At 38.0% G+C, this 26,114-nt stretch overlaps 1 protein-coding gene and 1 pseudogene across 1 annotated transcript; both read right to left on the bottom strand.

Moving 5' to 3' along the window:
• Positions 1-1,454: 1,454 nt before the first annotated feature.
• On the bottom strand, positions 1,455-17,199 carry Slc25a31 (solute carrier family 25 member 31). The gene is made up of 6 exons (NM_001433256.1): positions 16,845-17,199; positions 10,168-10,295; positions 6,307-6,424; positions 5,251-5,405; positions 4,239-4,364; positions 1,455-2,201 (listed from the first exon to the last, which is right to left on the bottom strand). The coding sequence occupies exons 1-6, from the start codon at positions 17,077-17,079 to the stop codon at positions 2,001-2,003; spliced, it is 963 nt and encodes a 320-aa protein (NP_001420185.1). The 5' UTR covers positions 17,080-17,199; the 3' UTR covers positions 1,455-2,000.
• Positions 17,200-24,297: 7,098 nt separating this feature from the next.
• On the bottom strand, positions 24,298-26,114 carry Mynn-ps1 (myoneurin, pseudogene 1; annotated as a pseudogene).

Here is a 26,114-nt window from a genome sequence, read left to right as displayed (position 1 = left end):
ACTAGCAACTGGTGGCTGCTGAAGAATCAGTTTCTTCAGGGATGCAGCCTGCGAGGATACCCACGCCCCACCAGATTGTTCTACACCCATGCTAACTAAATGGAGTCAGTGTATATAAAAAGTTGGTAAGAAATAGTATCAATATGGGAGAAATTGGAGGGGAATTCATTTGATCAAACATTATATTCATGTATGAGATTCTCAAATAGTAAAAAATAAAGCCTCCCACAGTACTATTTTATAGAACTGATTGAAATAATAATATATTAATGCCATCCACATACTATTAGCTCAGGTTCAGAATAAACTGCACTATGCTAAGTCCCATTCACTTAATTACACATGAAGAGAAACTATACATATCTTTTAATTCACTGTTTTAGTCCACATATTGACTTAAGAGTTGCTCTTAGAGTTTTAGAAAAAGAATGTAAAGAAACTTATGAAACAAGACTGTGTAAAATTCAGCACTGACAAATTTGGTATCCACTTTAAGCAATTTTTTGCTGTGCTTTCCCAACATAAGTCTTGATATCAAGTTATTTCCCTCTGGAGTCTACATAGTTTTGTTCATTGTAATTGATCTTTGATTAACAACAGTTTAGTGTCATACAGGGTTCAGCTCTGACTAGGATGCTAAGTATCTAATTTTTTTCTTGACTAGACCTTGACTGGAGTATAGTAATTTAGCAATTTCTTGGGTCTTTACCTGTGCCATTCAGAACTTTCAAGATTTCTTTTTTTCTAAGCATGATTCCACAAGTAATAATAGTTTAGTTCATTTTTATGTGGGAAACTATTCCAAGTAACTTTTTTGTTCTGAAAGAACTTCCCTTTTGTTTCTATGAGTTCTATGCTACATTGACCACTACAAGAAATTACGCTAAGAGTTTCTAAGAGTTATGTTTTCTTTCAGTAACACCATTTATTTTAAATAATTGTCATTGAAATATACCTGGCCCAAGCAAGAGGAAAATTTCCTACTCCATTATGCCAACTTGTAGCCTCACAAAATTCCGTAAAATAGTTTCTCTCTACTGGCTTAACATTCTTTTACCCACCAAACTTTAAAATCGTGTGTATTTTGAATGCACTTGGTTTCACATCTCTGAAAAAAGATGAGAATCTCCTACAAAACCTTGGAAATAGCATCTAAGGAAACCTCTCCTTAGAGAAATGTTTGTTTTGAGACAGGGTGTCCTCTGGGAAGCCAGACGGGCTTGAACTCTGGATCCTCCTGCTTCAGTCTGCTCCGATGCTAGGGTCATGTGTACATCCCCACATTCAGCTTGAAGACATCTTTGGTTGGCTAGCTGTACGCCAGCTCCACTTCAACACGAATGTTCTATGGTGTGCTTACAGGTAAGGTTAGTGTGTGTGTGTGTGTGTGTGTGTGTGTGTGTGTGTGTGTGTGTGTGTCCTGCATGAGAACTGGGGGAAAAAGGCGCATTACAATCGCTTTGAACTTGCTTTATTATCAATACAGAATACAAAATCTACTGTTCAGAGGAGATTTCTTTTCAAAGATACACGTACACTAGCAAGACTAAACATCAGCAAATAACCCGACCTATGCTTTTCAAATAGTTTGATAGTGCCACCAAGTCATTATCAACTTTCCAACTATTTGTCATACCATACAATTTCTAAAAGATGGGATTACTGGTGTACTAAGCAAACTGAAATTTAAAGATACTTCCTCATATTTTACATTATATGGTGTTAATCACAAGTGTAAGAATTTTTAAATAGAGGGAACATACACTACCTATAATAAAATGCCTCACTAAATGATTCTGGGTCTAAGTGAGAAGAAAACCATTTTTGCCCTGACTTTTAATACTAAAATCTTGAAAAAAGTCTTTTCTTTATTGCAGAACAAATACTGTAAGAGACACTGACAGTAGTAGTATGCTTAGAGAGACACACTATCAAAATATATACAAATGGCAGCTATGTAATTTTCATGTTTTTTACATTAGAAATATGCATTTCTCAATTTAATCTCCTGATGAACTACCTCCAACATCAATGTTGAGGAGCTCTTTGATTTTATCATATAACACCAAGACCAAAGCACCCCCTGTACCACGAAGGATGTTGGAGAAGGCACCACGGAAGAATGCAGCCATCCCTTCATGATTGTATATTTTCAGAAAGCAGTCTATGGTTCCTTTATATTGCCGTTCAGATTCCCCACTCTATGTTAAAAAGACAAATAATTTTCTATTAGTTTATTATCTTTTAGGACATTTTAGAACATCAATACTATAGATGAAAACTAATACTATGTTGAGTTACTGAGAATATAGTTGATACTCTATCGAGGGAGTGAAGAGTATTCATTCACACTTTTCAGAATCATTTGACAAATGTTACAGGATGACATGACATAAATCATAGCTTAATCTTACCACATGTCAATTAACTGAAAGACTCAACAAAATTAACACTACAAAATATGTATGTTTAGAGCACAAAATTTTTTCTTTTTAAAGAAAACTTGGAAAACTGAAGAACCCCAAGACTTTAAATTAAATCTGGGCTAATTACTTTAACATTAGGAAGAGATTGATGAGCTTTAAAAGTTTTTTAAAGAACATAAACATTAAAAAGTAAGAAAATCTGGGTGGTGGTGATGGTGCAAGTCATTAATCCCAACACTTGCAGAGGCAGAGAGGTATCTGAGGTCTTGAAAAACCCAAATCCAATTACCTACGTGGGAACTAGCATAAGTCATAAAAGATGTAGAAAACACAGTATATGATGGGGAGATGGCTCAGGGCTTGTGAGTGTGAGAACTTGACTTCAGATCCCCCAAATCCACTTAAAATCTTAGGGCACCCCTGTAATCCTATTGCTCCTATAGTGAGATGGGAGGTGGGGACTGGAGTTTCCTGGAAGCTTGAGGACCAGCAAACCTAGTGCTGGCAGGTAAACCAGAGACCCTGTGTTAAGCAAAGTACAAAGTGAGGCCTGACACCTGAGATTGTCCTTTGACCTTCAGAATAATGTACACACACAAGACTGCATAAACACAAGCACTTAAAGATATCTTTAAGTTAAAAGATAATGAAAATAAAACATGAAGAGTTTAAATCAGTTAAATTTTTGAAACATTTGGGGAATTTTCTATAAGCTATGTTTCAGAGAAGAAGAATGGCTCCGAATTGTTAAGACTGTACAGGAGAATGTGGATGCAAAGGAGGAGCGACTTGAGTAACATACAAGAAGCTGCATGACAGTTATTTCTGAAACTCAGAAACCAGGAAAGTAAACCTATCAAAAACATAATTTATAACTTCCAATTCTAGAACTACAGAATTACTGCTTCAGAAAGGCAAGTGCCAAAGTCACTGTCAGAAGAAAAGCTGCATCTGCCATGGTTTCCACTCAGCATTCCTTCAGACTTGGCTTCTGGGAGCTGCTTTGGATCCCCTTAGGCAGTGCGCGTTCCTGGATTTTCTGCACACTTCTTTTCAGTCTTTAGTACTGTGTCCTCAGTATTGCACTATGGGTTTGGGTACAGGTTCTGGCAGTTTGTATCACCAGAATTTAATTAGATTAAGCATACAAATGTTTACTGAAGAAATGAATACAACACGAAAGAAATGAAATATATAAAATTTACACATTTGTGTTTGGAACATGGGATATTATACTTTTTTAACCTTGGAGTTCAAAATTACATACTTTTTATCAAAATATACAAAACAGGACATTATTATGTTAATAGCCTATAACTGAGTTTACTTGAGGTAATATTTCAGTTAAGATGGATATACTCGAGGTTGAAGAGATTCTTCAGTGTTTAGATTACTTGCTGATCTTTCAAAGGACCTAAGTTTAATTTCCAGAACTCACATGGTAGCTCACAGCCATCTGTAAATTCAGCTCCTGGGTATCAAATCCCCTCTCCTATCCTCCTTGGGCACACAGTGGCGCACAGACATACACAAGGGCAAAACAACCACACATCAAACAATAATAATTATTCCAAAAACGTGAAAAGATGAATATATTCATCCAGTCTCGACCATCCTGTCCATACTCCCAGGAATTCAGGAGTAGAAAGGCATTTTTGTTTTCAGAGCAGAAAGGAAGAAGCTTTGCTGGCTGTGGGCTCTTTTACAGTAGGAAACAAACTGATTTTCAGCAAAAGGTCTCTGAAACTCAAACATATCACATTTGTGTTTGTAAGACACGGACTGAGTCAGTTAAACTTACAAATACATTACCTGCATCATCATACGTCTTCTAACTGTGTCAAAGGGATAGGAGAGTATTCCAGAGCCAGTCGTCACGATTTGAGCAATGATAAAAGAGATAAGAAATGGGGTTTCCTTTGGCTTTGGCAATAAGCCCTAGGAAAAAAATGTATCAAGTAAGTAATAATCTAATTTTCCAAAGTTATCTTAAATTCTTAATTCAAAGAATATCTATCTATCTATCTATCTATCTATCTATCTATCTATCTATCTATCAGATGAAATAATATTTAACATGCAATTAAAAAAACAAAAGCAAAAACAACTGGAACTGAAAAAGGTCAGTAGTGCCTACCTAGCAAGCAGAAGGCCCTGGATTTGGTATCCAGATTCCTTTGGGAACATGCTACCACTAGTGGTTAAGAACAAACATGTTTTGCTTGTCATTTCATGAATATGTTTCTTAGTAATTAAGGATTATGACGTTGTGGAGCCCTTGATGGGTTTCTGGAACTAAGTAGCAGTTTAAAAATGGCAGCCATTATTATAATCTGTTTTTTTCCTGCATAAAAAGTGCTATTAAAGTCTGAACCCAAAAGGCAAACTACTAAGAAACTCGGAAAATACCACACAGAGTCCGACAGCAGCCAGTGTGTAAACCAGGCCACACTTAATTAACCCTTCCCTAGTTCCCACATCAATTATCTGCATATAAAGTAATAATAAAATGAACGTAAATCAGAAAAAATTAGAACATGTCTTTTTATGTGCTAAAGATATGGAGGCCAAACCAGGATGCTTTTTGTGATATCCTGTGTATGATGCAAAACCTTAAATGCTTCACTGTTGACAAAATGATCATGTAAAGTCAGTCATAAGTTATAACTTAACTAATTATTGCAGTGATGGATAAATAAAATTTCTTTCCCCTATTTTATCATTCATTTTGTTTTATGTAATTAATCATATATTAGAATACACTGATTAGAGTAAAAAGAACAAACCATGTAATTATTAGACCCATTTAAAGTCACTCAATTACCTTAACAGTGTCATAAGCTCCAAAATAAGAGGCTCGGTAAACAATGATACCCTGAACGGAGACACCAAACCCTTGGTATAGACCAATAAGTCCATCTGACTTGGCTATTTTCATAATGCAGTCACCCAAACCCGTGAACTGCCGTTGCTCAGGACCTAAAATAAAGCAATGAAAATTGTTAGGTAACATTTATATCAAACAGCTTAGTCAAAGTAATTAAACATTTTAAACATTCAAATAATGTAAAATTTCTAATTAAAGGACACAAATAATCTTCCCATTCATCCAAGGAATGTTTCAAAAAGTATTTCAAAAGAAATTACCTGAAAATATTAATCTCTTACAAAAGTAATTTAGGCAGTTTGACTTGAAATATTTTATCCAAATTGTCAGAAATTATGAAAAAAAAATACTTTGGAAGAATCAAAGGCCATCTCCAGAGAAGAAAGATTCACTATAAGCAACAAGTACAGAAGGATCTGTGATTTAAAAACAAAGTTACAAACAAGCTTTGGGTTCACTACTGTTCCCATTTCCATTTTCTCTAATTTTAAAGAAAGAGAAAAAGTTACTCTATTCCTGATAACTACATATCTGGTGCAGAATAAATTCTGTAGAGTAGAGACTGGAAAGATGGCTCAGCAGTTAAGAGTGAATGTGAGTTCAATTCCCAGCACTTAGGCTAGATGGGTCACAAGTGCCTGCAGATTTAAATTCCAGAGAATCCAGAGTCTCCTCTGGCCTCTACCAGCACTTGTATACACATGGCATCCACTCACACAGACAGATACACATAATTAAATTTCAAAAAACTTTTATTTGGTAACAATATTGATACACAAATGGTTCAAAGCACAAAGGATTAATGCTTATAAAAACTTACTATATCCTGTTTAATCCCAGCACTCAGAAGGCAGAGGCAGGCAGATCTCTTGAGTTCTAGGCCAGCCTGATCTACAGAGTAAGTTCCAGGACAGCCAGGACTACACAGAAAACCCATCTCAGAAAAGAAAAACACCCCCCCAACCAAAACAAAAACAAAAAAAAACCCTGTACCTTTTCCAATATCAACACCTAATCGGGTTCTGGCAAAATCTAGTGGATATACCACACACAAGGATGTTGCTCCAGCAGCCCCTCCAGAAGCCAGGTTTGCTAGAAACCACCTCCAGAACTAAAACACAAATTTCAAATGCATTAAACTATGGAATCTAACTGTTCAAATAGCTAATGAACTAATTTTCACAAAGGGTAAAATAAAAAAGCAAAGATTTATACACTGCTCTTATAGACATCTATAACAATATGCAAAATGTTTCCCTTGATGCTCCCAGGACAGCATCAAGGGCTTATGGGAAAAGAACAGATTATGTGAACTGGAATTGTTAAGGAAAATGCAGGGCAGAAGGCCTTTGTAACTACAAAATAACACAAAATGAAATAGTACAAGTCGTATGCAGTCTCCCGCTACATTTAATGCTAATATTTCTCGTGTTAGTTTTAAGTCTTGGACACTTTGAAGCTCCTAACTTTATCCTGGCCTAGCAAACAGTTGTTTCATGCTTTAACATCTACTTCTTTTATGAAGCATCTTATCTCCAGCCCTGTAAAACTCGACAGCCATAGCCTCTTCCTATAAACATTTTATGTCAGAGAACTAAATGTGAATCATAAGACCAACCCAAAATCTGTAACCAAAAGTCTGTAACTAGACTTTTATTTTAAAATTGTACTTAAATTTTTCAACTGTACTTATTTATATATACTTACATTCCTATAGATTTTAATTCTTGAGGCCAAGATTATTTTTATTTAATAAATTTAGTTGCAATTCGCACAATTCAACAAGTTAGATTCAGAGTTAAATAACCATCACTACACTTTTAAAATACTTTTATCACCTCCAAAGAAATCCTATATTCTTTATAAGTCAGTCTAACTCCCTAACTCTTAAGCCCTAGGAACTTATTTATCTCTAGAGTGCTAATTGTGGAGATTTCCTTTGAACAAATACAATATGCAGAATTATCTGTGGTCGTTTTGTTTTCATGTGACAATGCTTTCGAAGGTGATTCACGTGGCAACATCAACTACTACACCTCATCCTGTTTAACTGCCAAATGATTGTGCTATATAGATGATACATCTGAGTTTATCTATCAACTAATTGTTCTCATTGGCTGGATGCCAGACTCGTAGGTCTTCTATTTTTTCACAGAATGAGTCATGGGATTTTGCCCAGAGTTTCAATGAAATACATAGGTAATGCCACTGATTTATTTTCCAACTCTCATGGCTCCTTTTAAGTGAAATGAATCTGTACTACTATGTATCATGTTACATAATCACAGGCAGATAACTGGATCGAGAGATTGCATATGATGCTGGGGTAACTAATCCATGAAAATCTGGTAGAAAAACATGAGTTGGTCTAGACTTTCTTAGGGATTGGTCATAAGACATCAGAGAGTCTATTTAGTTATTAGTAATAGTAGAAATGGAAATGTTAATTTTTTGATATTGAATGCTTTTGAGTTTTTTTTTAAAAGCTAGAGGCAGACTTGTTTCCAGACAGGAGGAAAATAACATATGTACAAAGATACACATGTAGTGTTTCAGGCAGTGCTAATATACCATGGATCCCAAATTAAGATCCTCTGACCTACCTAAAGAAAGGCCATCAAAGATCACTGTGATATTAACCTTATATTACAAACATGTAAGTTATGTACATAATTATATAACATATCTATTTATCACTACAACAGGAGAACAGTATTAAGGAAGACTGCTTATACAAAATACACCCATGAAGAGCAGGTAAGAATGAAGACTCCCACAGGAGGTGACCTAGGAGAGAAAGGGCATGTGGTTGGTTCCTTCAGAGGCCATCTGCTCAAGTGTAAGTGCTACTCAGCACCCCCTTTGACTGATCAAATTTAAGTGAGAGTTGGAAAATAAATCAGTGGCATTACCTATGTATTTCATTCCTCTACTTATTACCAGTCAATCAAATATGACACAGAACATAAAGATTTATAACCTGCATCTTAAATTCTAGTAAATCTATTTTTCCTTCATGAATAAAAGAAGAAGGCAGATTACTGACTTGGGGTGGATAATATCTATTTTATTATTCAAAACAGTTCATGTAGTGCATGCTTATTTTCGTATGGCAGGCAAATAGAAGCAAAAGCAGAAAGGCAGGCAGACTATTCAGGCAGAAAAATGATCCTGAATTTATATAACTACACCTCCAACACTACATTAAACATGAAACTAAAGAACCCAAGAAACTTTTGTTGTTTATCAATAAAAGTTTCAATTATTATGTTACTAATTTAAGATTTTACAATATTGCACTTTGATCCTCTTATATTTAGGTCTTTCCACTCCAGTCAGCAAAGGTATTTAATATTTCAGTCTCCTTAAGACTTGCTTTGTTACTTAACATAAAAATTCTCCTATTCTGAAAAATGTTCCATGTACACTTGCAAAGAATATTAATTCTACCGTGATGGACAAAATGTCATGTATTTTTTCTTTCATGTCAATTTAGGCTGACATGAAATTTAATTCCAATAATTATTTATTGCTTTTCTTTCTGAAGATTTCATTCATTGTTCAAACTGTGATATTGAGATAATCAAAATACAATGGATTTTGTCATTTCTACTGTTGATGTGACATACCATACCTAAAACATCTTTTAAGTTGCACTATCCTTGTACTCTTGGATAAATCCCACTTTGTCATAAAAACAGTTTCTTTTCATTTTATGTGCTGTTGGACTTCATGAACTAGAATTCTGTTGAAGGTTCCTTCCTCCCCCAACGCATCTATGCCCAATAAGGAGACTGCCTTCTTGTTTCCTTTTTGTTTCTGTTTTGGTATGATGGTTACAAATGATGTGACTAGCTTACTTATTTACTGTACTTTTTAGTTTAGTCCTAGTTATTAAAAATTTTACTGTACTATTAAACTTCCCACACTCCTATATATTTTCTGTTTGCTATGTTTGTGTGTGTCCATTCACGTGAAGGTCAAAGGACAATTCTAGGTGTCATTCCCCAGGTACTATCTGCCATGCATCTATTTTCTGAGCCAGAAGCTCACTGATTAGGCTCGGATGGCTTGCAGTAGGCCCTGAGGGTGTGGCTCCTCCCCAGCACGAGACTTCCAAGTGCATACTACCAGGCTCCATTCTTTTTAAATATGAGTTGTGAAGTTTAAACTCAAACCCTGCTTCTGCAGCAAATATTTTATCTAAGCTATTTCTCTTATTATACAGTTTTCTCTGGGCTTGATCTCTCTTCTTGACTTTGCTTCTGTGTTGGGAGATTAAACCCAGAGCTCCATACATGCAAAGCAACTAGTATTGAACTACACTCCAAGAACTCCTGTGATACTTGATTTTCTTAAAGAAAAAACAATTCACATCTTTAGGGAATAAGCAACCCACTGGGCTAAGAAATATAAATCTGATGGCTGCTCCTTTATGCTTATGAAAAACAGTAATTATAAGATATGAATTACATTTAATATTTACTCTGGGGTATAATGCATTGAGACAAATGATCCCAAGTTACTGAAGCTAAGAGATTTCATAAAACTTGTTGAAGATAATATACAGGGGTTGGGGATTTAGCTCAGTGGTAGAGCGCTTGCCGAGAAAGTGCAAGGACCTGGGTTCGGTCCTCAGCTCTGAAAAAAAAAAAAAAAAGAAAGATAATATACAAATTTTATATATTTTTATTACTTAATATATACTTTCAACGTTAAATGTATTCTATTTTTATTATTTTTACAATTATTTTATTATTTTTACCAGAGTACCTTCACTCCAAATAAGACATTATAGGTAAGGCAAATTCAATAGTTTCTTAGAAAATTTCAGACATATTGAAACATGATTACCTGTTTTTCTTTATTAACACCAGACATGAAAAGTTGTTTGTATTTGTCCTTAAAGGCGAAGTTTAAGGCTTGTGTTGGAAAGTATCGAATAACATTTGCCAAATTGCCACGCCAATAACTTAAAAATCCTATAGAATTAAACACATAAATCCATTTTGTATTAGTAAAGAATTTTCTAAAACACATTTCTACTGAAGGAAGAAAATGCATTTACTATGCAGCCCATCCCAATTTTGTTCACTTTAAAAAGAAAATCTAAAGAACTTAACAAAAGAAGTCATTAACTAAACAAATACAGCAAGATTCATTGGGGAAAAAGCAGAGCTCACTAGTAACCTTTGGTCTCATCCCAGAACCTTGGTGCCAATTCCTACAGTAATAAAGCTGTTATCTGTGAGTACACTAGACCAAACAGATCCAGCTACTGAATTACACACATAGCCATGAGAAGTAAAGTAGGGTAACAGAAACTATACTTCCTTCTTTTTATGCTTTGGAACCAAGTTGAAAGAGGGATGGAATTTACCAAAAGGGGTGAGGAGGAATGTTGGGTGGGAAAGGGGAGTTGGTCTATTTTATTTCAAAGTAGCTTCTCCTGGTCTGTTGAAATAAATAATTTCCACATCTTAGTTCTCCATGTACTGCCCAACCTTCATGACTCAATCACCATATGCTTAAAATGCAAAGTTATCCTGATATTCCAGAGTCCCTCTAGAGTATGACAGTTAATGCTTCCATAGTCTTGGATTATTTTCAGGAGATGTCAAAGCCTCAAGTGGTTTGACTGTGCACTTTTGAGTAAGGTATCTCTAGTCCCAATTTGGAGAATGCCCCAAATCAGGACTTTAAAAACAAACATTCAAAGGACAGTGATCTCATAAAATGAAATGTTTTCTTATTCCAGGCTTAAAATTGAGAAAAATGAAAATTAAAGCCATGGTTATTTTGTATTTGTTAGCTACTTTCAAAAAGATAAAAGTATTAGTAAGTATGTAGAGAAAAAGCTGAACCGTTGTATAATATATGGGAGAAGTACCATAGGGCCAACAATCACACTACTTAGTACTTATACAGAGGAACTAAAATTAGGATGTTGAAGATGTCTGCCTTAATAGTCAATATACAGGATGCCTAAGCATCAATCAACAGATAAAGAAAATGAACACAACAGAATCATTGTTCCTCAAAAGAAAGTTCTAGCATTTCCAACTACATTTATAAACATGAGGATATTATGCTAAGTGAAATGGGAAGGCACAAAAAGAAAAATGCCACATACTATCATTTGTATGTAGAATCTAAAAACATCTAACAGAAGCAGACAGTAGAATAGTGGCTCCTACAGGTTGGGCAGGGGTGTTATTTGGGGGTAAATAGGGAAAGTGAGATGTTGGTTATATGGGGTGAGGAGGTTTTGGATATCTAACAAAATATACGGGGACTTTTAAAAATTATTATTTTTTAAGACAGGGTTTCTTTGTGTAACCTTGAATGTTGCTCTGTAGACCAGGGTGGCCTTGACCTCACAGAGATCTGCCTCTGCCTTCCCCTTGCCCCTTTAAAGGAATCTGACAAACTTTGTTAAAGTTAGCAAATAGCTCCCATTGGGGAGGGAGGAGTCCCAGAACTGGGAATCTATAGCATGGTGACTGTTGGTAATAATACGGTATATACTTCAAGTTTCATATAAAAGTAGACCATAAACATTCTGAAAACATACAAAATGATTTAATTATATATGGTGATGAATATGTTAGTTTGCTTGATTGTGGTGTGAGGACCGAATTAGCCAGAGCGGGGCTGACTCCACGATAGACTACAAACTGGCAGTTTGGGAGACTAGGCCTAAGTTTCAGTTTCTCAGAAATGAAACCCTGGATCCAGGAACCTGTGGTCAGCCAACCATAGTCTTGGGCAGCCAATCTGGGGACACCTTGTCATCTGGCCTGAAGCAAAAATAGGTAGCTAGAATGAGTAAGTGACCACCTTGGAAAGTCTCAGAGCCCTACCCAATTATACCATCAGTCAGATCCCTAGAGATAGAGCTGACCAATCAAAGTTAAAGGGCACACATCCCTCCCTGGAATTCCCTAACTGACAATAAAAGCTGGACCTCCAAATCCACTAGGCATCTCCATTCCCAAATGGGAAAAGCCTTGCATGCAGAAAGTTCTGCTGAGTAAATGTTCTTTGTTGTTGCATATTATTTGAGTCTGGGGTATAATTCTTCAGTAAATCACCAACCCTTACAGTCGTTATCAAGATAGCATACATATATGAAAACATTCCTTTATATGTGATAAATTCATAACATTTTAACCAGTCCCCCTTCAAGAAAACTAGAAAAATAATTTTTGAGGCAATATTAACAAGAAAAACACTAATTTGCTAGATACTTCTTTTAACTCATTTACCACTAATGCCTACCATTTAAGAGTAGCATTTCCCCGCCCCCTTTTCAGGTGAAGTATTGGGTTAAAACAGCTTCTAGGGCACAGGGAATTTGTTTAGCATTATTTGTAACTCTATAGAATTAGAATGGAAACACAAGCAGACTTCGAAAATACCTCATGTGTCTAAAAACACTTTAATCATGCATATGCTTATGGCACTAAGAAGACTGATTTCCAGGTGTGGCAGTGCACAGCTGTAATTCTAGCATTTGAGGCCAGTCAGAATTACAGAGACAGGGTCTAAAAGGGGTTGGGGGACAATGTCAAATCAAAGTAAAATAAAAAAAAATTAAACATGAGAAATTTGAGCAAATAATAAGGGAGTTATTTCTTTCTAGTGAGAGTTGTGCTAAATTACTGATGATGGTGGTAAATCTATTTTTTGGATTATTTTTAGTGGTATTTAAATTATTACCAGTTAAGAAAACACTTTCAAAAACATAACTACACATTTGTTTTTTCAGAGTCTGACCTCTATAAAAGAGAAACGAGAGAGAGAACCATGACTATGAAGATGATATGGAGTAAGATTTAAACTTCTGGACCATGGCCATGGTACCACACCAGGCAAAGGTTCAGAAAGAACTTTCTGGTAGGAGTCTTTTCAACTGATCAAGGGAGATTAACAAAAACAATAAAAAATAAAACAAACAAAACAAAATCCAAGAAACTGGATTGCAGTCACACAAAGAAAGACATTGGTCTTTCCATTTTGTACATGGTTCTCACACACATTAATGATCACTTTAGAAATGGCCAATTTGATATGTAGTAGAGGAAAGGCTTGGGCACCAATGGAAGGAAAGCCCTTGGTCCTGCCAAGGTTGGACCCCCAGTGTAGGGCAATGTGGGAGTGGGGTGGGGAGGGGAACACCCTTATAGAAGAAGGGGTGGTGGATGGGATAGGGGGCTTATGTCCAGGAAACTGGGAAAGGGAATGAAATTTGAAATGTAAATGAAAATCCAATAAAAAAAATAAAATAAATTAAAAAAAAAGAAATGGCCAATTCAGATCACGAATTACTCATTGTAATTCTGTAATAATGATTACTGCTCCAGATATTCATTTTACCAAAGAACAGAATGAAATCTTGTAGCTTTGGTTAACATACTGAATACAAATGAAAATTTTCATGACAAAAATATCTTTAAATCAACATAAGGCTCCGAGTATCACATTTGTAATTAATGGTGTAACTAATCTTTCCTTTCTTTTTGAAAGATTTTACTGTGCAGCAGTGCAGGCGGTCCTTGAACTTGGAAGTTAGGAAGAAGGGTTAGTCCTCCTAACCCTTCCTTGTGTTTCATGCTATTTTGATTTACAAGTATATTCCTCTGAACTGTACAGACAAAATTTCCCCCATAAAGTTTCAAGAATGCCTCTAGGTGGCAATACTCTCCCTGCTGTGAATCATCCTGTAATACAGGCTACATCCTGATGCATGTAACAATGATTCACACCTAAGAACAGAAAATTTCTCAAGTTCTGCTTATGATTACATTGGAAGGTAAAATAATGAGGACCAGAAAAATATATAAAGTTAACTCACGTTACAAAAGTCATATTTCAGGAGGTATATTTTTTAAAATTAAAAATAAATGTGTTTAAAATTTCAGGAAAAAAAACTTAAAAATACTTAAGATACAATTACATTAGTTTTGGAAAGCACAGCCTGATTTGAACACTTCACCTAAGTATTCAAAGCAGCTAAGTTAAAAACAGGCCTCCAAATGTAGCCTTCATAGGCCCTTGAAGTTATCATCCTGCTCAATCACTACATAGGCATTCTAATTTTAAGTTTTTAGCTATAAGCCTGATGTGATGGTGCGTGCCTTTAATCCCAGCACCCAGGAGATAGTAGAGACAGGCAGATCTCTGAGCTTAGGGCCAGCTTGGTTTACATATTGAGTTCTAGAACAGTTCAATACACAGTAAGAGTGTATCTAAATTTTTTTTCAGAAAAATATTTGTTTTATGTGTATGAGTGTTTTGTTTGTATCCAAGTATGTGTATCATATACATGCCTGGTGCCCACCAAAGACAGAAGATGGCATCAGACCCATGGGACTAATCATAGATGCTTGTGAGCTGCCACATGGGTGTTGAGAACCAAAGCTGAGTCCGCTACAAGAGAGCAGGTGCTCTTAGCACTAAGCTATCTTGTCAGCCCTGCAGATGGGTGTTCTAGATTCAGTTTAGATAGGTCCTACCCTCACTCTACTCTACTCTACAAAACAGTTATGAATAGTTGTTATCACATCTCTAAAATAAAGTACCTTCCTGGACTCCCATTTTCTTTTTTCAAGGGTTACGTTTTAGTATGCTGCCCAAGCTGCTCCCCAGCATTTCCAGCTAAGCAATGCCTCCCTTGGATAGAGACTGTTGTTTCATTGCTTTATTTTGAGAAAACTGTACCACACACCTAGCAGCAAGAGAAAGGATTGATGCCACTTCATTTCTTGTTCTGAACAAACAATAAATAAATCTATTTTCTTTTAAAAGTTTGTACAAGGTTTTCAATAGAACCCAAATTACTAAAGGATGTAAGACTTCTGATAAGCTGGTCAGCTAATATAGGAACCATTTTCAACAATGGTTCATGAAGGGTTTTCATTGTTTATTATGTCAAATCAATTTCAATGTTAATAAAAATTCCAAACCCAAAACATAAAAGCTAAAAAAATACTAATTCTATGATTTGTTTGTATTCTGTTCAGTGTTGCTTTTTTTCTGTGACTTTGATTTTAAAATGATCATGTTAGGGCTGATGAGATGGCTCAGGTAAATGCACCCACTGCCAAGCCTGATGACCTGAGTGGAAGGAGAGAACTGTCTCCTGCAAGTTTTTTTTCTGACTCCACATACATGCATGGCATATGTGAATGCATACACGAAGACACACAAAGTACATTTTTAATAAATGCTTTTAGAAGTTATACTGAAATCCCATTTGCCATGATTACTCTTATATTCTGTGCGGAGAAGACTGCCTTATCGAAAGGCCTGGTCATTGATGGTTCTCCAAAATAAGCAGAGCTTTTCACTGACTGAGGGTCAGAATATTCAGAGGCCACAGTGTATCTGTATTCTTAGAAGCTTACTACTTCAAGAAATATCTAAGCCATTTAGCTATTACTTAACATACAGTACCATGCAACTTGGGCCAGGCACAAGTACTCAAGGTACAAATACTGATCTATCAAACCTACGGGGAGAGGGAAGGCTAAGGTCTCACTTGCACACAGGATACACTTAAGGCCCTTTTGGCCTTGGGAACTCATGTTAGATGGGTAAAGACACTAAATTCGGGCAGTAAAGAAACAGTTCTGTAATCCCAGTACTCTCAAAATATGCAGGAAGGTCAACTCAAGTTCAGCATCAGCCTGGTCTACATGGAAAATTCCAGGTTAGCAAGGGCTACATAGACCCTCTCAGGAAAAACAAAAACAAAAAACAAAAAACAGTGGTCCTGCACATTCACCAAAACATCACCACCACCCACCACCACCCCAAACCAAGAAACAAAAACAAAAGAAACATCTCTAGGCTACAGCAGGCAGCTGCTTACACCCTATCTAAACACACTTTTCTGATTGACCCTCTCCCCCTTTCTTTGTGTCCTTTTTCTCAGGATGGTTTCCCTTTCCTCTTGATTACCCCTTCTCTAGAAAACATACTCCTTTCCACTGAGTCACCCGATTCCTCTGGGCCACCCGTTCTGGTGTCACCCCACTGGTTAGATGACCCTCTCTTTGAATGACCCCTTTTCCCTGGATTACCCCTTATCTGAATGACTCCTACTTCCACTAGGTCAATCCTCTTCCTCAGGATCACTTCTTCCTCCGGGTCACCTCTTCTCTGGATGACTTTCTGATTTAGAAGATAGTCCCCTTCATTCCTCTGGATCACTCCTTCAGGGTCACCCTACCCCTTAAATGACTTTCTCTGGATGACCCCCTTTCTGCAGTGTCATTCTCTTCCTTTAAATCACCCCCTCGTCTGGTCACCTTCTTAGATGATTCCGATTCCCTTCTTTAGGTGACCCCCTTTTCTCCGGGCCACCCTTTCTCTGGATAAGACCATTTCTTCTGGACCACCCTGTCAATGTCAACTCCCCCTCTGGGTGATCCCCCTTTTCCTTTGGGTCATCCTTTTTGGTGTCACCCCTCACCCCCACCCCACCTTGTCTGGGACGCTAAGGCCAAGCACGGCGCCATACACACCTTGCTCACGAGGGATGCGCACCAGGCAGTCTATCATGCCCTTGTAGCGTGCCTCAGGGCTTATCTGCTTGGAGGACGCCTGCACCTGCAACAGCAGCTTCACTCGCTCGATGGGTGCCACAGCTGTCTTCGACACCGCGGCCGCGACCCCGCCGGCCAGCAGGTCCTTTGCGAAAGACACGGGGTCGAACAACGTCTTCTTTGAAGACTGCTTCTTGGAGGAATTGTTCGACATGCTGGACAAAGGACGCACAACCCAAAAGCTGCAGAGCCACACCAACACTCAAGCGACAAACCGGAGGAGAACCGGAAAACCGCTTCAGCTTTATCCTGGCGGGAAAGCAGCGATGAGGATACTGTGAGAACAGCGCATCCGGCACGGGGCCGAAGAGCTGCGCAGGCGCGCCCAACGGCCTTGACGTCTGGCGTGGGGCATGTGACCCCAACACGTGTTTCCAGTTGCGCATGCTCAGTGCAGAACTGCTTTTGCAAGCTGGGCGGGGGCTCCTGCTGGGTGGATGGTCCTTCAGCCCACACCTACCCTGTGGTTAACCGAACACTATTCAGTCCACGGTTAGTTTACCTCCTGCTTTACTTACCAGGAGCCACACTCTGGCCAGACGATGCATGCCTGTAATCCTGACAAGTGCAGGCACTCTTGGCCACACAGCAAATTCGAGGGCCAGACTGGGCTACGTGACATCTTAGACGTCGACATTCTGTTTTAGCAAGGACCGTTTGTCTACTTATCCTGGACTTGCTGGTTCTTCTTCAGAAGTCAACATGTTCCTCTGTTATATTTTATTTAAACTGAAATTTCTATTGAGTAGTGATTCTAGATTGGGATGGAATTTTTAAGTGACATAGGACAGTCGCATGTTGTGTTGTTAGTTTGTTTAAATTGATGTATTAAGCTAGGTCCTACTCATTAAATTAGGTTTTATGGGATATTTAAATCTTCCAGGGGAACTTATGTGAGGCAGTGTTTCTCTTTGTAGCCTCACTGTCTCCAGGCATGTACCTTTAATCCTCAGCCACCATGCCTGGGGCTCCCTCTGGGGGTATTCTTGAAGGTTTAAGAACCAATGACTTTCTAAAAGAACAATTCGAAAGCTTTTTTTTCCACCACAGAACCTTACTCTTAAATGTATTAAAGTCTATAGAAACCTTTTTTGTTGTTATTGTTGTTAAATGTGCTGACAGATACATTAAAGATCTTTAAAAATGTACACGTATCCAGTTAAGGTAATAAGAGGTCGATTGGAAAGTACATCTATAAATTTAGAATCATTTTCATTTTTTAAATTGAGAGTCAGGATCTTATTCCAGCCCTGGCTGGCCTCCAACTTATGGCAAGATTCCCATCTTAGCCTCTGGAGTGTGAGGCACTGTGCATACCTAAAAGTATATTTTTATTTCCTACATTTAGTGAATTTTAATTGTCTTCACCCTGGTTAATTGAAAGGAATCATGGAGTTGGCCTGGTCTAGCTGCCTTGAGAAGCATGCATCATAGGTTTTTTTTAGGTTAGAGTCCTTGGCTCCTAGGACAACGCTTCTGGAGAAACTAAGGCATTCCTTGAGGCAGTGAAACATTCAGGACAAGGTGTTTCTCTGTGTTCCCTAGAAGTCAGGGAAGCATATAGAGGCTTGACAGGACAATCGTTCTTAAATATGAATCTTTTATACCTTGTATAACCTGGAAACATCATTGTATCCTGGATACTAACATGTATTGATCCTGCCAACCACCATTAGTCTCTATTTTTGGGAAGGATATAAAAAAAAAACTAATAGATTTGAATAAACTTGTTAGTCTCAGTCTTGCTGAGACTTCTGTAAACCATACCTGGTTAAGATTCATTTCTCATCAGACATCTTTCCTCCCTTCCTCACTTTATCCCTCCCCAGCCCTCTAGAACTGAGCTTGCTTATGATTGGTTGTGAGAGCATGGGTGGGAGTATCAGGGGCTACTTCTCAGTGGTGACACTTCTGAAGATAATGGCACTCTAACCCCCAGAAGCTCTTCACTAGCATTTTCCTCTTGAGGAGGGTGGGCTTCACAAGCTTCTTCCAGAATCCAAGAAGCAATTTCGGTATGACAGGTCTAAATGCAGGTAACTGCAGTTGCAGTGGATTCATGAATAGTGAGAGATTGTGTTCAGAAGACTTGGATACTGAGGCACACCTCCTTATCCTCTATATCTAACATCCTTGCCTCCAGGGACTAAACCACTACCAAAAGACTATACATGGACTGATCCATGGCTCCAGCTGCATATGTAGCAGAGTATGGCCCTCATCTGTTATGTTCCCAGAATCTTGGACAGGTGATACAGACACCTCATTTAGGACCAAGCATTGCACTGTCACTCATTCTTAGAACACAGATCACTTCTGAGTTAGTACCCTGTTAACCACCACCTGTAGCTATAAGAAGCACTGATCTATGGGAAGAAATTTGAGTAGTTTATAAACAGTTTTTTTACTATTATTTTTTTATTGGATATTTTTAAATTCACATTTAAAATGTTATTCCCTTCCCAGTTTTCCAGACATAAGCCCCCCTATCCCATCCACCTCCCCTCCTTCTATAAGGGTGTTCCCCACCCCATCCACCCTCCTTCTGTCCCCCCTGCCATTCCCCTACACTGGAGGTCCAACCTTGGCAGGACCAAGGGCGGCTTCTTCCACTGGTGCCCAACAAGGCCATCCTCTGCTACATATGCAACTGGAGCCATGGATCAGTCCATGGCTCCCCGTCCATGTATAGTCTTTCGGTAGTGGTTTAGTCCCTGGGAGCTCTGGTTGGTTGGCACTGTTGTTCTTATCGGGTTGCAAGCTCCTTCAGCTCTTTCAATCCTTTCTCTAATTCCTCCAACCAGGGTCCTGTTCTCACTTCGGTGGTTTGCTGCTAGCATTTGCCTCTGTATTTGACATGCTCTGGCTGTGTTTCTCAGGAGACATCTATATCCAGTTCCTGTCAGCATGCCCTTCTTAGCTTCATCCATCTTATCTAGTTTTGGTGGCTGTATATATATGGGCCACATATGGGGCAGGTTCTGAATGGCTGTTACTTCAGTCTGTGCTCCAAAATTTGTCTCTGTGTTTACACCTATGAATATTTTTGTTCCCCCTTTAAGAAGGAGTGAAGCATCTGCATTTTGGTCATTATTCTTCTTACACTTCATGTGGTCTGTGGATTGTATCTTGGGTAACTTGAACTTTGAGGCTAATATTCACTTATCAGTGTATGCATACCATGTCTGTTTTTCTGTCATTGGGTTACCTCACTCAGGATGATAGCCGAGTGGTACTCCATTGTGTGGATGTACCACATTTTCTGTATCCATTCCTCTATTGAAGGGCATTTGGGATCTTTCCAGTTTCTGGCTATTATAAATAAGGCTGCTATGAACATAGTGGAGGATGTTTCTTTGTTGTATGTTGGAGCATCTTTTGGGTATATGCCCAGGAGAGGTATAGCTGGGTCCTCAGGTAGTGCAATGTCCAATTTTCTTGAAACCTCCAGACTGATTTATAGAGTGGTTGTATCAGTCTGCAATCCCAACAATGGAGGAGTGTTCCTCTTTCTCCACATCCTCTCCAGCATATGTTGTCACCTGAGTTTTTGATCTTAGCCATGCTGAATGGTGTGAGGTGGAATCTCAGGGTTGTTTTGATTTGCATTTCCCTGATGACTAAGGATGCTGAACATTTCTTTAGGTGCTTCTCAGCCATTTGGTATTCCTCAACTGAGAATGTTTTGGTTAGTTCTGAACCCCCACTTTTAATAGGGTTATTTGGCTCTCTGGAGTCTAACTTCTTGAATTCTTTGTATATTTTGGAAATTAGCCCTGTATCAGATGTCGGATTGGTAAAGAACTTTTCCCAATCTGTTGCTTGTGGTTTATCTTAATGACAGTGTCCTTTGCCTTACAGAAGCTTTGCAGTTTTATGAGGTCCCATTTGTCGATTCTTGATCTTAGAGAATAGGCCATTGGTGTTTGGTTCAGGAAAATTTCCTCAGTGCCCATATGATCAGGACTATTCCCCACTTTTTCTTCTATTAGTTTGAGTGTACCTGGTTTGATGTGAGGTCCTTGATCCACTTGAACTTATGCTTTGTACAGGGTGATAAGCATGGATCCATCTGCATTCTTCTACATGCTGACCTCCAGTTGAACCAGCACCATTTGTTGAAAATGTTCCTTTTTCCATCGAATGGTTTTAGCTCCATTGTCAAAGATCAAGTGACAATAGGTGTATGGGTTCATTTCTGGGTCTTCAATTCTGTTCCACTGATCTATCTGCCTGTCTCTGTACCAATACCATACAGGGTTTTTGTTTTTTTTTTATCATTATGGCACTGTAATACTGCTTGAGGTCAGGGATGGTGATTCCTATAGAAGTTCTCTTATTGTTGAGTATAGTTTTTGCTATGCTGGGTTTTTTGTTATTCCCGATGAATTTCCAAATTGTTCTTTCTAACTCTCTGAAGAATTGGATTGGTATTTTGATGGGGATTGCATTGAATCTGTAGGTTGCTTTTGGCAAAATGGCCATTTTTACTATATTAATGCTGACAATCCACGATCATGGGAGGTCTTTTCATCTTCTGAGATCTTCTTCAATTTCTTTCTTCAGAGAAATTTCTTTCTCAGCCTATTTATCCTTTGAGTAGAAGAAGGCTACTGATTTGTTTGAGTAAATTTTATACCCAACCACTTTGCTGAAGTTGTTCATCAGGATTAGTAGTTCTCTGGTACAACTTTTGGGGTCACTGAAGTATATTATCATATCATCTGCAGATAGTGATATTTTGACTTCTTCCTTTCAAATTTGTATCCCTTTGACCTCCTTTTGTTGTCTGAAATCTCCTACCATTATTGTGTGAGATGCTATGTGTAATTTGAAATTTAGTAAGGTTTCTTTTATAAATGTAGGTGCCCTTGCATTTGAGCATAGATATTTAGGATTGAGAGTTCATCTTGGTGGATTTTTCCTTTCATGAATAAGAACTGTACTTCCTTATCTTTTTTAATGACTTTTGGTTGAAAGCTGATTGTATTCGATATTAGAATGGCTACTCCAGTTTGTTTCTTCAGACTATTTGCTTGGAAAATTGTTTTCCAGCCTTTTACTCTGAGGTAGTGTCTGTCTTTGTCTCTGAAGTGTGTTTCATGTATGCAGCAAAATGCTGGGTCCTCCTTACATATCCAGTCTGTTAGTCTATGTCTTTTTATTGGGGAATTGAGTCCATTGATATTGAGAGATATTAAGGAATAGTGATTGTTGCTTCCTGTTATTTTTGTTGTTAGATGGAATTATGTTTGTGTGTCTCTCTTCTTTTGGTTTCGTTGTAAGAAAATTATTTTCTTGCTTTTTCTAGGGTGTAGTTTCCCTCCTTGTGTTGGAGTTTTCCATCTCTTATCCTTTGTAGGGATGGATTTGTAGAAAGATATTGTGAAAATTTGGTTTTGTCATGGAATATCTTGGTTTCTCCATCTATGTTAATTGAGAGTTTTGCTGGATATAGTAGCCTGGGCTGGCATTTGTGTTCTCTTAGGGTCTGTGTGACATCTGCCCAGGATCTTCTGGCTTTCATAGTCTCTGTTGAGAAGTCTCGTATAATTCTAATAGGTCTTCCTTTATATGTTACTTTTCCTTTTTACTGTACTGCTTTTAATATTCTTTCTTTGTTTTGTGCATTTGGTGTTTTAACTATTATGTGATGGGAGGAATTTCTTTCCTGGTCCAATCTACTTGGAGTTCTGTTGGCTTCTTGTGTGTTTATGGGCCTCTCTTTCTTTAGATTAGGGAGTTTTCTTCTATAATTTTGTTGAAGATATTTATTGGCCCTTTAAGTTGGGAGTCTTCACTCTCTCTTCTATACCAATTATCCTTAGGTTTGATCTTCTCATTGTATCCTGGATTTCCTGGATGTTTTGGTCTAGGAGCTTTTTGCATTTTACTTTATCCATGACAGTTGTGCCGATGTTTTCTATGGTATCTTCTCCCCCTGAGATTCTCTCTTCTATATTTTGTATTCTGTTGGTGATGCTTGCGTCTATGACTCCTCATCTCTTCCCTAGGTTTTCTATCTCCAGAGTTGTCTCCCTTTGTGCTTTCTTTAGTGTTTCTATTTCCATTTTTAACTCCTGCATGCTTTTGTTCAATTCCTTCATCTGTTTGGTTGTGTTTTCATGTAATTCTTTAAGGGATTTTTGTGTTTCCTCTTTGAGGGCTTCTGCTTGTTTACTTGTGTTGTCCTGTATTTCTTTAAGAGAGTTATTTATGTCCTTCTTAGAGTCCTCCATCATCATAATAAAATGTGATTTTAAATCCAAATCTTGCTTTTCCGGTGTGTTTGGATATCCAGTATTTGCTTTGGTGGGAGAACTGGGCTCTGATGATGCCAAGTAGTCATCTTGGTTTCTGTTGCTTAGGTTCCTGGGCTTGCCTCTTGCCATCAGGTTGTCTCTGGTTTTAGCTTGTCTTGCTGTCTTTGACAATGGCTTGATATTAGTTCTATTTGTGTGTACGTATGTTGCCTTAGGCATGCAACTCAAGTTTCTTGATTTTTTTCTAATATATCAAATTTAGAAGCCAAGTGACTTCGAGTATGTATTTTATATCTAGAAAATTCTTTTTAGAACATTTATTTTAAAAGTGCATAACTAATACAATATAGGTTTATCAAAAAATTTCAAAACTATTTATATATTCACTTCCAATAATCTACCAATCTAACAAAAAATAAAATGAATCAAATTCCAAAACTGTCTTCTGGCCACTTAAAAACAGCACATATCTATTTAAAAAAATTTAGCTTCAACTCAAACAAAAATTGATCTGAGTACTGGTTTTCTCCAGAATACTGAATTCATCCTAAATGAACAAAAATGTACACACATTTTCTGGGTTTTAAAAGAAATACTTCATTTGGCCTCATTAGAAAAGTTACCTCTAAAGGAATATATTAATAAATAGCACAAGTCTTCCTTAGTATCTAAATATTTAGACATAAACATGAACTCCAATCCCTCTGACAGTTTCCACACTGGTCCACAGGCCTCACAAACAAACAGTTTGAAGTTGTTATGACTGCAGACTTTGTTTAAATAGCAAGGAGAGAACAACGAAAAGCCCACAGGTCAGATTCTACCTAAGGAACAAGTAAGTCTACAATGTAAAAGAAAGATGGAATTAAGGCAGCTTTAGCAGTGTCCAAAACTTACCCACCCAAAACCATGCTTCTGCGGTGGAAGTCGCTCCTTGACAGGCTGGTTGTTTACAATGGAAGTTAAAGCCAGAACAAGCACTGACTGATGCAGTATCAAGAACTTCTACTTCTGTGAATAAAAACTAGTGGTCACACAGCTCAATTATGTGGGAGTTAATATGAATATGCACCTTAGCAGACATGTTTATTTTTACTGCCAAGGATGCCTTAGCAATTCCATGTCCTCAAAGTCAATATAATAGTTATAAAAAAAAAAACCCCAAAAAACTGTGATTCCAAATATCCATTCACAGTTGACCTCAGCAGTGTGTCTGGTGTAGAAGACTGACTATCTGTGACAGGTAGAAGCATATAGTAGTCCTCGTTCCCACGAGGATGCACTAAGGGTAGAGTCATATCAGAAGGCTTCACATCTAGCATTTCTGACAAAGGACTTCTCTGTATGGAATACAGCATGGTCATCTACACTGCAATCTCGTTTTTATCTGAACCAGAATGGACCTTAGTTTTATGCTTCTTTAAGTTTTTAATGTCTGTGTAAGAATTTCTACGTAATTCACAGATAAATGGTCGTTTTCCTATATGGGATCAAAAGTGTTTGTTGAGCTCTCCTGAGGAAATAAAACTTTCCCCACAAATACCACATATATATGGGCTTTCACCTGTGTGTTTCCAAGAATGAGTGATGAGAGCTAGAGACAGCAAAGACCTTTCTGCAGTTGCAGCACATGTAAGGCCTTTCTCCGGCATGCCTGCGGGCATGATAGGTCAGTGTGCTGGCCTGGGCAAATCTCTTCCCACACATATCACATACATATGGCTTTTCTCCACTGTGTTTCCTTGCATGAATCTTGAGATTGCTAGAAGTTGCAAACTGTAAATTGCACACATCACATTTATAGGGTTTTTCCTCACTATGCTGCATGCGACTATGGAAGACCAGCTGGCATTTCTGAGCAAATCCTTTATTACACAGATCACATTTATATGGCCTTTCCCCTGTGTGAGTCCTCACATGAGTTTTCAGCTGATTGCACTGGTGAACGCCTTTCCACACAAGTGGCAGACATATGACTTGACTCCTTTGTATATTCTCATGTGCCTTCACAGGCTGCTGGCTTCTGAAAACAACTTCCTGCATGTGTTACACATTGGCTTGGCCTTGGAATACCTTGGGTCCAGCTCTTCCCCGGTGTTCTCCAGCTCATATGGACTCTTTACACTGGCTATGTTAGACATGGAGTGTTCTTTCAGGGCACAACATGACTGTGATTTTCAACATTTCTGTTTGACTGTAACAGTTTGCACAATATCTTGTGCAGGAAAAGTATTCTCCACAACTGAGGTCAACTCAAGTTCTGAAGTGTCATTTCCTTGAATGACTTGTTCTACTGCAGGTGAGGACTTTCGCATCCAGGAATAACTTGACAGACGCACTCTCTGAAACACCACTGTGGTGTTGCACTGCCTTAGCTCGCCCTGGGTTCTGGGAATTGAAAGCCTTTTTCTTCTTTTCATTTTGACACCATTTCTTTGTCAATGCTCGTTGTTTAGGGTTTACCTGAACTGAGTCTGTGGAGACTTCTGATTTCTCCGAATTGTTAGAATCTTGAAGAGTAAGAAGACAGGTTTGTTGATTCAACTCAATGTTTCCAGTAATACTAGATATTTCTGTAGAAGAGACTAGTAATGAAAGAGAAGTCATCTTTATTTTACATTTCGTTACTACCTCTTCAACTTTGAGATAGTCAGCAGCCTGGTGGATTTCCTTAACATTCCAATAAAGGAGGCAAGCACTGTCCTAGGCGCCTTAAACTGGATTCTCCAATCACTATGGTACAGTCAGAAAAAAATCGCACTTCCCGTTGTTTATTCAGTCTCTCTAAAGGATGCCCACAGTGGTGTGAATACTGTATTTTGATATCAGAATGGAATTTTACCCGTGATCTGTATCCACCCAAGGGAAACAGTTTCTCACTCTCACCACCATCTTGGTGAGAGATCAACTGGTCTTTCTGTTTCAT

The sequence above is a fragment of the Rattus norvegicus genome, chromosome 2 (genome assembly GCF_021556685.1).
Source record: "Rattus norvegicus strain SHRSP/BbbUtx chromosome 2, alternate assembly SHRSP_T2T, whole genome shotgun sequence".
Classification (NCBI taxonomy): Eukaryota; Metazoa; Chordata; class Mammalia; order Rodentia; family Muridae; genus Rattus; species Rattus norvegicus.
The sequence above is the reverse complement of the archived record's forward strand: the minus strand, read 5'-3'. Positions and strand labels throughout refer to the sequence as shown.